General features: G+C 50.7%; 2 protein-coding genes across 5 annotated transcripts in view; one reads left to right on the forward strand and one right to left on the reverse strand.

Moving 5' to 3' along the window:
* Window positions 1-245: 245 nt before the first annotated feature.
* Window positions 246-8,599, forward strand: ARPC5L (actin related protein 2/3 complex subunit 5 like). Its single transcript, XM_047768383.1, has 4 exons — window positions 246-538; window positions 4,630-4,702; window positions 6,631-6,807; window positions 8,039-8,599. The coding sequence occupies exons 1-4, from the start codon at window positions 390-392 to the stop codon at window positions 8,099-8,101; spliced, it is 462 nt and encodes a 153-aa protein (XP_047624339.1). The 5' UTR covers window positions 246-389; the 3' UTR covers window positions 8,102-8,599.
* Window positions 6,717-12,222, reverse strand: part of GOLGA1 (golgin A1) — a 55,353-nt gene continuing 49,847 nt past the window's right edge. For 2 of the 4 annotated variants that reach the window (XM_047768376.1, XM_047768377.1), the window contains exon 23: window positions 9,743-11,984. In XM_047768376.1, coding sequence (XP_047624332.1) covers window positions 11,904-11,984 — 81 coding nt within the window. In that variant the 3' untranslated portion in view covers window positions 9,743-11,903. Of the gene's footprint in view, window positions 7,332-9,175; window positions 9,193-9,742; window positions 11,985-12,222 lie in introns of those variants that run through there. The other 2 variants (XR_007133302.1, XR_007133303.1) reach the window with 2 other exon arrangements.

The following is a 12,222-nucleotide window of genomic DNA, read 5'->3' on the forward strand; positions in this document are numbered from 1 at the left end:
TCCTCCGGTGCAGGAACGAAGCCAAAGAAGAGTGCAGTTATGGCGCCGCCCAGGTGCTGAGCCTTCGCGGGATTGGGCGCCTGTTTCCCAGTCAGGAAGACTTAGGCTACACGAAGTTAGGAGTCCCGCAGAGAGTCACAAGGCCGTTTTCCAGAACTGCTTCTCGGCGCTTCCCGGCGCTTCCCGCCACACCCCGCCCATCCCTCCTACCGGCACTTCCGGTTCCGGCGTGGCCCGGAAGTGGGCGGGCAGCTGCGGCTGCGCGCGGAGGAGGTGGAGGAGGTGCCGGGTCGCCGCTTCCCGCCCCCGAGCCGGAGCCGGTTCCGAGCGGAGTGGAGTGGAGGTCTGCCCCGGAGAGGAGCTGGCTGAGCGGGCGCCGAGCCCCCGCCATGGCCCGGAACACGTTGTCCTCGCGCTTCCGTCGAGTGGACATCGATGAATTTGATGAGAACAAATTCGTGGACGAGCAGGAGGAGGCGGCGGCGGCGGCGGCCGAGCCAGGCCCGGACCCTAGCGAGGTGGACGGGCTCCTGCGGCAATATCCTTCCCCAGCGCGGCGGCCTGGGATCCCCTTTGGCCTGGCCTTCCCACTCCCCTCATCCCCGACTCCGGCCCTTCAGGCCGACCTCCCCAGTTCTCTCATCCGTGGTTCCCTCAGGTCAGTCTCTCAGCTCCCTACTGATCTAGCTCCTCTCGGACCTGGCATCCCCACTTCTCTCACCCGGCCTCTCTACTTCCCTTGTCCCCGGCCCGGACCCCTGGAGCCGCTGTATCCTGGTGGGCCGGCTTGCTCGGCGGCCCTAGCAGCATGCCGGACTGGCGTCTGGCTCGGCAGGCCCCTCCTCTGCGAGGCCTCTCTTTCCTCCCCCTTGCCTCCTCATCCCTCTCAGGCTGGCCCTTCCTTGGGTGCCCTGTCACTCCATCTCTCCCAGGCAGGAAACAGGGCCATTCTCGGGCTTGATCGGCGGGAGGGGCCAAGGTGAGCCACCGCTGAGTAATTGAGAGGCCAGGGCGGCTCCCAGACACAGTCCTCTCGGGCCGGATTGCAGCACCACATGAAAATAGGTGGGTGGGTGGCTTCGGGGAAGAAAGGACCCACGTGGGAGCGAAGGCTGCAGCCTTAGCCTTAGTCCGGCCCTGAGGTCTGCGATTCCATCTCCCATCCCAGAATCGTTCTGAACGCTCCAGCTTGATGCCCCTCTTTCTCACCTCTTTGTACTTTCCTACAACCGTTGGGCTTTGGACCTCCATGGTCTCAGCCACTTTCAACAAGTGAGTCTTGGCTCCTTCCTCCCAATAGCCTTCTTGTTCAGAAAGCAGTGGAAAAAACTAGTAGTTTAGAGCTAAGAAAAACCAGGCAACGTAAAGTGAGATGTAAAAGTAGAGCCCCACGACTGAAAATGAGTGTTCTGTGGTCACAGAAAACAAGCATTTGGAAAACAAGATTAAAAATAGAGGTGGTTGTCACAGCCTGCTTGGTCGCTTAGCAGTTTGAGCACAGGAAACTGACTTATTCTCACAGGAAGGATTTTTCTTTATTCAAATGGTGTTACAGGAAGTGCCCACCCCTCCCCCGCACTTGCCAGGGCAAGGTTGGAGGCTCAGGCTGTACTGTATATAAATCAGGTTTTGGGTGTTTAATCATTTGACTCAGCTTGGCAAGTCGAATCCATTTGACTGCCTTTGGGAGGAGTCCTGCAGTGTTCCTCCAGTGGGCCTTGAAACAAAAACCTTCAGACATTTTTTGTTTGAACAAATGTGTTTTCAAAGATGGGGATTCAAACTTGGATTTCCTGCCCCATCAGGATCACCTTTCTAACCCCATTGGTGAAATGGGGTTATGAGAAGGTACCCATGAGGGAACCTTGATTCTGCAGTCTGGTGCAGAACCTGGCCTGTGGGCAGGCATTGCCAAAAGGGCTCCAGAGTCAGGCCTGTGGCCCAGACCATCCACAGAAGGGGAGAACAAGGCCTGTTTATCTGCTGTCTTCGTCCTGGTGCTGTAGGGACTTATCAGAGGTCATGTCTTGGTGTGCTTCTGATGTGATAGGTTCCTTGAGGCTGCTTGGAGGCAGGGGGTGGTAGTTTCTTCACTAATGGCAGTGTCAGAAACCTGGTTACCACGGAGGATGTACCTCTCGGGATTGGGGAAAGGGAGGTTAGCAGGTGAGAACGGAAATCCTGGCAAATGTAGGGCCAGGAAGGGAGGAGGAAGGAACTAATATTTGCTGAGTCCTTACCGTGTGCCAGGTATTGGATTTACATTAGATTAATAAACTATAGAACAGGTTTCTAGGAGTCTTAGGACAGAGGCAAGGGGAGTAGGGATAGGCGTTGATGGGGGGCGGGGGTGTGGGGAGTAAGCCTGTCCTAGTGCGTAGAGGGAGGCCTGTCGTGATGGGAGATCACACAGATGAAATGGAGCATGGGCTGCACATCCGCACACACCCAGCTCAGTTATGCTGTGGCTCTGTGACTTTGAGCAGATCTCATTCGCTCTGTGACCCTCGGCATCTACCTCTGTGAAAGGGAGGAGAACCAAGCTTGGCTTACAGGTTCAACAGCGGCATCACCGGACAACATGCCAGAAGGCTTCAACACAGGGCTGGACACACAGCAAGTGTCCTGGATGTGCACTTAGGGTCTGTGCGTGGCGTGGCAGCCAGAGGTTGTAGAAAGAGCTTGGCTTTGGAATCAGGCATACTTGGGTTTGAAGGCCACCTGGACAGCTTAGCTTTGTGACCCTGGGCAGGTCATTTTCCTTCTTTGAGCCTCAGATTCATTGCCTTTAAAATCAGAATAATCACTCTTGTCACAAAGAACTGTTAGGAGGGATGAGATGACATGTGAAAACACCTGGGCACAGGCTCTGAGCCCTTGTAGGGATTTTAAGCGCTAGATCCTTTTCTTGCTTGCTGAGGTACCTTTTGGTCCCCTGGAGCGGGAATCTGGCAAGAGCAGTGGTTTTGAGTGATTTTGCACTCTCCTCCCCCTAAAGAAATTTGTCTATTTTTGGACATATTTTGATCGTTACAACTTGGGGGGTGCTACTGGGATCCGGTGCAGAGAGGCCAGGGATGCTGGTAAATTGTATGATGCACAGGGTAGACCCTACATCAGTCATGTGGTCTAAAATGTCAGCAGTGCTGTGGTTGAGAAACCCTGATCTACAGGTGACTAGGCGCTGAGTCCGGAGGCCAGCTTGATAAATGGTAGGCCCCTCCTCGCTCCCCAGATCCCTCAGCCACTGGTGGCCTTGCCTGTCAACACCTGCAGTGAATGCTGGGTAGACAGGCACCACAGCGAGATTAACTCTAGAGCAGTGACTCTTTTTGCCCCCGTGGACTGGTTATCCTAGCCTTATCCATTCATCTTCTGAAATATTTTGTTTCCCAGCCACGCTGGTTAGTGAAGAGTGCCAGCCCACGTTTCCTCTTGAGGCTCTGGGACTCTGCTCATTGCTCTGGGATGCCAAATTAGAAAAGAGTTCTGAGGTAGAAGTTATAAGTGGCTGGTATCAGGCTGGCCCTCACCTGGCTGGGAAAAAGGAATTCCAAAGCTGACAGATATGGGGGGTGTGGGAGAGTGGGCTGCCTCAAATTGGAAGGTAGGTCAGAGCCCAGCAGGGTGCTAGGGAGCCTGCAGGGGTGGCTCCCTGGCTGTATGGGCCCGGCTCAGTCAAGATGGAGGCCTCACCAGGGAAGACCAGGGACTCAGCTTTGCTAGGGAGGCTGTCTGTTCACAAGGGAGTATCGCTGCAGGAAGAGGAGGAGAGACCCCGATTGGGTAGAAGCCATTTCTTGTTCTATTTTTGAAGCTTTTTGGCTGAAGCCAGTGTTTCAGATGAGGAAATGAAAGTCAGCTGATGTAATTCAGTTTAAAATAGGTGTCACCTTTGGGGACCTAACCCAGATTGTAATTTTCTTTTGTGTGCTGGGTATTCTAAGCTCAGCAAAGCATGTGTCAGGACTCCAACTAAGGTTTGGGAAATGTGTGTGTAGGGGGGATTGGTTCGTTTTGTTGGTAGAAGGCTCTTCTAGGTTATTAAATATCCCTCAGTTGGGACCCCACTGGCCTGGATAGGTCTTGGAAGATAAAAGTTTTAGCACATCTTAATTTCTTCAGTAGTTTACCTGAGACAAACATTGGATTAAGAGTTAGGAGACTTCCGTTTGTGCCTTCATTCTTCCCTTTTAAGAAGAGAGGATGAGAATGGTAACTTCACACGGTGATCACGAGGGTCTAGTAGGGCAGTTATGGTGGCTGGTGCCGAGCAGGTGCAATCCAGCTCAGTCAGATTTTGTGCAAATTTCCCCAAGGGGGCAGTTGCTTTGCTACTACCTTCCAGAGAGTGCATGCTTGCGTGTGTGTCCACACTGGCTTTGAAGGGGAAGGTTTAGGGGTGGCAGGAGGGCTTGTAGGGTTGGTAGATATACCCCTTCCGCCCTCTGTGTGGCTCAGGAGAGCTGCAGGTGACCCTCTAACCAAGCTGTGCCTGCCTGGAAGCTGCAGGGGGAGGTGGGTGGATGTGGATAAGATGCCATTTGACTCTCGAGTTCTTTTTGACATGAGTTCATTAATAAAAGCATGGACATGCTAGAGCATAGCCATCCTTAACTGGAGATGCACAGGGGACATGCTTCGGGCATTTCACGCAGCCTTACGGAACTCCCCCGTCAACACCAAGAATCAAGCCGTGAAGGTAAACTGGGTCGAGCTGCAGCTCTTGTTGGGTGGTGTTGGGACCAGGGCTGTGGTTGTCCAGTGTGAACTCGCTGGGGCTCTGGACAGCGTCTGTTTCATCACTGCACCAGCGAGTATCTGCTAGGAGAGTGCATTGGCACTGGGCAGTGTTTCCACGAAAGCCTCCTGGTGCTCCTGTACCAGAGCTGTCAGTGTTGATAGTAAATGCTCCCCAAAGAAACGTTCACTTCCGAACCAGGCCCTCATGGGGTGAGAAGTCAGCCCAGCCCTTCCTGATGAACAAAACTATAAATTAGCTTGCCATGTGGGACGTAGCAGTGCTTTTATAAGCTATTGAATAGGCTTTATTTGCAAAAGGGTTTTTAGTGCTTTTATGATCTCCTGCCTCTTAAAAACTAGGCAGACGATACAGCTGTGCAGACTGCAGAACTTAGGCCATCTAAAATCTCATTGCTGAGACTATCTAAAATTTGGTTCAGAGAAAGGGGTCTCTTTTTTTTGTCTTTTTAGGGTTGCACCTGTGGCATATGGAACTTCCCAGGCTAGGGTTCGAATTGGAGCTATAGCTGCCGGCCTACACCATAGCTCACAGCAACACTGAATCCTTAACCCACTGAGCAAGGCCACATCCTCATGGATACTAGTTGGGTTCATTACTGCTGAGCCACAATGGGAACTCCCAGGGGTCTCTCTGAAGCTGGAATTCCACCATCTTGTGATGGCATCTTTAAAAAAAAAAAAAAACTTTTAAGATATTTATTTATTTACTTACTTACTTTTCATCTTTTTAGGGCTGCACCCACAGCATATGGAGTCTGCCATCCCAGGCTATGGGTCAAATCGGAGCTGTAGCTGCTGGCCTAAACAAACCATAGCCACAGCAATGTGGATCCGAGTGGCATCTGCAACCTACACCACAGCACACAGCAACGCTGGATCCTTAACCCACTGAGCAAGGCCAGGGATCAAAACTACATCCTCATGGATACTAGTCAGATTCATTTCCTCTGAGCCAGGACGGGAACTCCCTGTGATGGCATCTTGATGTAACCAATTGTTGCACCTCTCAAACCTGGAGTAGAATGGCCCCTTTGTTACCCTGGGGTGAACAAGAGGGAAGCTGCAGCCAAGTAAACGTGTTTTTGCTTGTTTTTTTATTTTTATTTTTATTTTTTTGTCTTTTTGCTATTTCTTTGGGCCGCTCCCGTGGCATATGGAGGTTCCCAGGCTAGGGGTCGAATCGGAGCTGTAGCCCCTGGCCTACGCCAGAGCCACAGCAACACGGGATCCGAGCCGCGTCTGCGACCTATACCACAGCTCACGGCAACGCCGGATCCTTAACCCACTGAGCAAGGGCAGGGACCGAACCCGCAACCTCACGGTTCCTAGTCGGAGTCGTTAACCACTGCGCCACGACGGGAACTCCTGTTTGTTTTTTTAAATCTAGATCTCCACAGTTATGATCTTACAGTGCTTAAGGCCTTGCTGGTGCCATCAAAAATAATGATGCTTGGGAGTTCCCACGTGGGGCTATGGGTTAAGATTCCAGAATTGTCACTGCTGTGGCTTGTTGGGTTGCTGCTGTTCCATGCTGCATGGGTTCCATCCCTGGTCTGGGAACTCTTGTGTGTTGTGGGTGCAGCTAAAAAAAAGTGGTGATGCCTCCCCCAGTAAACCACTTATTTCCCTGTCAAGTAAGTGGAATAAATTATTGGCTTTGAATACTTTGGGATACTTGGAAATTTAAATGAATAAAAGAATTTCAGCCTAGTTATTTTTGTAACCATTCCAGATGAGTTAGAAATTGGGCAGTGTTTCTAATGAGTTCTGACTACTTGGTTTGGTGTTTCTGAGCCTGCATTACGGGATGTGGCTATGCCTGGGCCATGGCTCTGAGCCTCCCTCCCCGCTCTCTTTCCTCTGTAGGAACGGGCCCAGGGTGTGGTGCTGAAAGTGCTTACAAATTTTAAGAGCAGCGAAATTGAGCAGGCTGTGCAGTCACTGGACAGAAATGGCATCGACTTGCTAATGAAGTACATTTATAAAGGGTTTGAGAAGCCCACAGAAAACAGCAGCGCAGTGTTACTCCAGTGGCATGAAAAGGTATGTGAACACATGGCCTGCTCAGGCAGCCCACCGACTCATCCCAACCCTGGGGTTCACATCAGCAGACCAGGTTATCCAAAACCAACGTAGGAGAGTCTCAGAGGCATGTGAGAGGAAGGGGCCATGCCTCAAGCAACCTGGGACATCTGAGCACTTACCTCTCCCAGGGAAGTACGTGGTAGGGGGTCTGCTGTCTCTGAGAGTCGCCATTGCCGTAGCAGCTGGTTTACGCCAGGCAGGCATGGGGTGGGTGACTCGGCGTGGTCAGGTAGCCAGGGAGTCCATGTGAGAGGCAGGCAGGCAGGCTTGCTGGTGGCTGGTGCTCTGTAATACTTTCTCTGGGTTGGTTGAGGTGGTAGGCGTGGGTCTTAGATGCAGGGCTGCGTCCTCTGGTTAGCTCTGAGGGCTTCCTGCTCCGGCCTCAGCCTCCTCAGGCCGGAGCGGGCAGTACCAGAAAGCTTGGCAGTCGCTCAGTAGGTCCTTCATCCACCTGATGCAGGAAAAGCTGTGCCTGACCTTGGCTGGGGTCAGTACAAAAGCAAGGCCTTTCATCAAGCCCATGTCCTCTGCCCTGTAGAGCTCCAGGAAGCCTGCCTGTCATTAAAGGGGACCCGGCTAGTACCAACTCAAATGCCTTCCTAAAAGGCTCTGTTGAATTTTAAGGGCGTGGCCCTCACTGAGGGGTCAGTCGCTTGGGCAGCCTCAGGGCTGGGCTGGGGTGTGGACTCTCATCTTGCTGGTGGGTGTGTCCCGCCCGCTCTGGAAAGTGGGCTCGTAGGCTTAGTGGCTCAGGGTGACCATGGTGCTCAGGGGAACTGGGCGAGCCCTCTGCTCCTTTTAAAGTAAAGCAGCTTGGTGCTCAGCCTTGCTGACATTTCAGCTCTTAATGGGCTAGTGTCTGTCTAAGCACTTCGGGCTGCGCCTGTGGGCTGGTCACCATCAGCTTGTCAGAGGGAAACTGGAGGGCTCTGTATGTTGGTAACAATGTTCTCAGGCCCAGTTCTGCTGCCTCAACAGCTAGCAGCTCTTGGGGGCCCTTGGTTCCAGGACAGGGCTCTGTCCATAGGACGTGGGCCCCGTTGGCACCTCCTAACTGTCCTCTCCCAGGAATCCTTTTTCAGAGGGTCTGCTGCATGTCAGGAGTGCACGGTCCCACCTCCCCTGGCAAATTAGGCTCCCCTTGGCCAACCAGGTCTCATTTGACACCTTTCTTTTCCTGCCCCCACAGGCATTAGCAGTAGGAGGACTAGGCTCCATTATAAGAGTTCTTACAGCAAGAAAGACTGTTTAAAACAAAAACAAACAAACAAAAAAGACTCATGTTACCTTGAGAAGAATTTTGGATGCACAGGCTGGCGAAGAAGGGATTGACAATCGGCCATCTTCCTAGCAACTCCCAACTAAACAATTTCAGGACATGCATCCGCTGAAGTGTATTTTATTTTCAAGGTGGAGGGAGAAATCGTCTTACTGTTTCCTAAATCCTTTGCAGGATCTGATAGTCTATGCCTTTGTCCGCGAGTAATGCAGAACTGACATTGTGACTGTCTGCCAGAGTGGCTGGCCATCGTTGGTCAGGTGTACCTGTGTGCACTGCCTGTTAAAAACAGGGGAGGGATGATTTGGGCAGGTGCAGATCCAAGGGCTGCGGTAAAGGGAGAGCTTGGTTTTTTGAAGTGGAAAACCCCCGAGGGTTTGTACAGACAGCCCATCCTCCCAGAGAAGGCGGGCTCTCTTGGGTTCATTGTAAAGTGCCTGCTGCATCAATAAAGCTCTTGGCTTATTAGTATATACTCTGCGGTGTGTTTCGTGTATATTAAGAAAAAAAAAAAAGAGTAATGAATGAGATGGTAGTGAATGCGAGGTTGCCTGTCCTGGGCACTGGATGTGGAGGGGCAGACGTGTGTCCCTGCTGACCACCCCCAGGGAGGGAGTGTGGCAGTCCAGCCCTCTTGCCACCGTAGTACCTCAGGCCTGAACTGCAGACATGTTTTGCTGAATAACTATTCCTTTTACTCATTTGATCTGTATGTCGTTTTGGAGTTTAATAAAGGGCCAGACATTCAATAATTGACCTAAACTTTCAAAGTCTTCAGTTTGTGTGGCTGCACTTGGACTCTTGAGAGTTCAGGGCTCAGAAGGGCCCAGGCACCATGTCCTGACGCTGGGTTCGGCTGTTTGGCAGGAACACTGCGATGTTGAGTTTTTTTGGTTTATTTTGTCTTCGTAGGGCCGAACCCGCAGCATATGGAAGTTCCCAGGCTATGGGGTTGAGTCAGAGCTATAACTGCTGGCCTACTCCACAGCTACAAGCCATAGCAACGCGAGATCCGAGCCATGTCTGACCGACACCACAACTCACGGCAACGCTGGATCCTTAACCTGCTGAGCAAGGCCGGGTATCAAAACCGTGTACGCGTGGATTCTAGTCAGGTTCGCTACCACTGAGCCACAATGAGAACTCTAAGGAATTTTCTTTAAAGGATTAAGAGCCAGAGACAGGTAGCAATCAGCCTACAGATATAATAGGAACATTTTGTTCCCTGTAACCACTAACAATAAGCCCCTCTGAAGAGCAGAGGTGCTTTTCTTTCCTTTTTAGCACATGTGACTACATCTTGCATTCAATTAAAGCTAAGGACCCCACTGACATTTCTAAAGCTCAACCCCATCGTGCGGGCCTTGGAGATGGATGCTGACCACAGTGACAATCCTCCCGGCTCCTCTGCAGAACCCCCCACCCTTCCTGGGAGGGAACACTAGGCTGCCAGCTTCATTAAACTAAATATAAAGTTTATTCAGCCAGATCCAGTCGGGGGAGGCTCTTTCTGAAAGACATGTTCCACAGCCCCTACAGCCCTTTAAGTTCTGAATCCGAGATACAATCTGCTAAATTTAGCCAGTCAAAGAAACACTGAAACACCAAACTGTATCAAGTAAAACCCACTGCATCTGGATGGGAGAGCTTTAATCAAAAAGTGTATTGCACCACAAGTGAATTCTCTACAGCAGTTTTAGATAATACAATCCCTATTTACAACATGGAGGCCAAGATCAAGATCCAATGCTCATATAAAGGGCGATGTATACTGGTCTCTATCACAGAATGTTTTATACAAGTGAAAGTGCATGACATCACTTAGAATATTTACTCCACTCTTCCTCTTAAAGCTGACAGAAATTCAACATGCAGGAGGAAAGCCTAATCAGAATGAACCCTCCCTGTGCAAGTACAGACCAAGGCATGGACCCCATGACTACACATAAAACTGCTGTGGACGTGGGTGGGGTGAGACCAGCTGCAGAGGCCACAGAGGAGCCGAGTGGGGCTCCTGTGGCTATACTCTTGTTGCCTCTGGCAAGCCCTGAACTACCCAAACTTTAGGAGTCTTTCCTGGAACAGCTACCTTAGTCATCAAAGTTAACGGAACAGAAGGGACTCCTGTTTGGTGTCCCCACCAGATAAATGGAAAAAGCATCCTAGACAAGGATCAGACACCTGCAGGGGGAGCCACAGGAGGAGGTAGGTAATGGAGAGCGGTCCCTTGGATGGCAGAGCCCCAGCTGGGACGAGGGTAATGCTGCCCTTGCGTGGTGCTTCTAGGTCCGTGGCACTGTTACAGGTTAACTGCAAATCCTTGTTTTTCTGTGGGAAATACTTTGTATCTTAACCCTAAACATAATTTTACATCATTGGATAACTGATAGTAAAGTTAGGAGCTCCAGTTATTAATGCAGTTTTTTATTTAACCAGTAGAACTTTCATCAGACTATTCCATCAATATATGATTTCCCTTTAGATTCAATATTGCGGCTTATCTAGGGCAAGCATGTTCCCTTTTCTTTAATGAACAGAGTTTTCATCAGTCACTTCAGAGCCATCTGCGTGCTCTCCAGTACTGCAGCTGGAGGCTGTCTGGACACCGTACGTCACTGTAGTGTCCTCTTAAATTACGTGGGGGAAGGATGACTGGGAGGGATGGTGGCTCCACACACAAGGCAGACTGCCTCCTATGTTTTGGTCAAGGCCGGGGAAGAGGGTAGGGACAGCTGCTGCTTCTCTGAATACAGTGGACTGTCCTTAGCAGTAGAAAACTTGTGATCAGCATCTGCTCAGTGTTACAACACAGAAATGAGAGCAAATAAGCAAACGAAACACCACCACTGCTTCAGAGGGAAACAGATGCCACAGATTGCTAGTGGCGTCACAAAGGGACGGGGTCCCCATCTCAGAAAGAATTTCCTCTCGATGCTCTCATTTTCCTTTAAGAACACCAGTCAGATGGATTTTATAATACAGAGGATGTGTTTATAATAGCTCGAGCTATAAAAAATAGTTTAAAATGGTTTACCAGCAACCTATCCAAGACACATTCATTAAAAAGGCAATTGAGTGTATTTGGTACTAAGGATCTTCTTACATATTTGCTAGTTTTCTTCAGTAAAATGAGATACGGTCATAAAGGTGCATATTCATTAATTCACATGGCCCCAGAATACCTTAGAGATGGACACATCTAAAGTTCTAGGTGGTTTGAGAAACAAGGTGGAATAACGTTTCCCAGAGAGAAAGGATTAAAAAACCTCTTAAACTCATCCGAACCCAAACATCCTAACAGGGAAGGGGAGTTTTTAAAAGCCAGCCCCACCGCGTTGGCGCTTCGTGGCAGAAGCAGGTGGGTGTGGCCTGCTGGGCATTGTTTGGAAGGGCTGTCTTTGTCCAGCATCGCCACTACCCGATGCAGCAGCCGCCTTCCCTCTGACATGCTGATGGCTTCAGCTTTAAGTGCTAACATTGAAAGAGGACTCAGGTGCAGATGGGTGCTGGCCAGAGCTGGGGTTTTAGCAGCACTGCGGAGATGTGGGTAGTGTCAGGTCCCTCCCGTGTGGTGACCAGAATAACAGGATCAGCTACCTCCCGAAGTTCCTATCAGTCTGCAGGGAAGTGGGCCTTAAGTCTTGTAAACAATGTTTAGATGCTTGTACAAAATACTGCAGTTACAGTGATTAAAAACCCACCCAGACTGGTGTGTCAGTGTTCTTTTCACAGAAAAAGTGTCAGCCCTTGGAGCTCCATCCTTGGGTAGTTCCGCCTAGGACCACGGTATCCGGGGGCTGGAGATGGATGGCCGGATGCTGCCCTTGGGAGCTGGCTTGGACCCAAACCATGACATCTGTGTTTGAAACAGAAAAGGCTCCTGAGATGGGAATCAGGACTAGGTAGAGAGGAAGCTGACAGAGCCCTCTCCTCATCCTTGGGCCGCCCCCCTCCTGCCCTCCGTGCAGCCTGACTCTGGCTGCCATCACAGCAGTGACAATGATGGTTGTAACCAGTGTGCAGGACTAAATATGGGAGGGAAACAAGGGGAAAAAAAACTGAGTTGACAAGAATGTGGGTAATTCTTCCTTAAA

The sequence above is a fragment of the Phacochoerus africanus genome, chromosome 2 (genome assembly GCF_016906955.1).
Source record: "Phacochoerus africanus isolate WHEZ1 chromosome 2, ROS_Pafr_v1, whole genome shotgun sequence".
NCBI classification, from domain to species: domain Eukaryota; kingdom Metazoa; phylum Chordata; class Mammalia; order Artiodactyla; family Suidae; genus Phacochoerus; species Phacochoerus africanus.

Coding starts and splice junctions, on each gene's coding strand:
- ARPC5L (XM_047768383.1), top strand. CDS start 390: ATGGCCCGGAACACGTTGTCCTCGCGCTTCCGTCGAGTGGACATCGAT. Junction 539..4,629: donor GTGGACGGGCTCCTGCGGCA/ATATCCTTCCCC, acceptor CTGGAGATGCAC/AGGGGACATGCTTCGGGCAT. Junction 6,808..8,038: donor TACTCCAGTGGCATGAAAAG/GTATGTGAACAC, acceptor CTGCCCCCACAG/GCATTAGCAGTAGGAGGACT.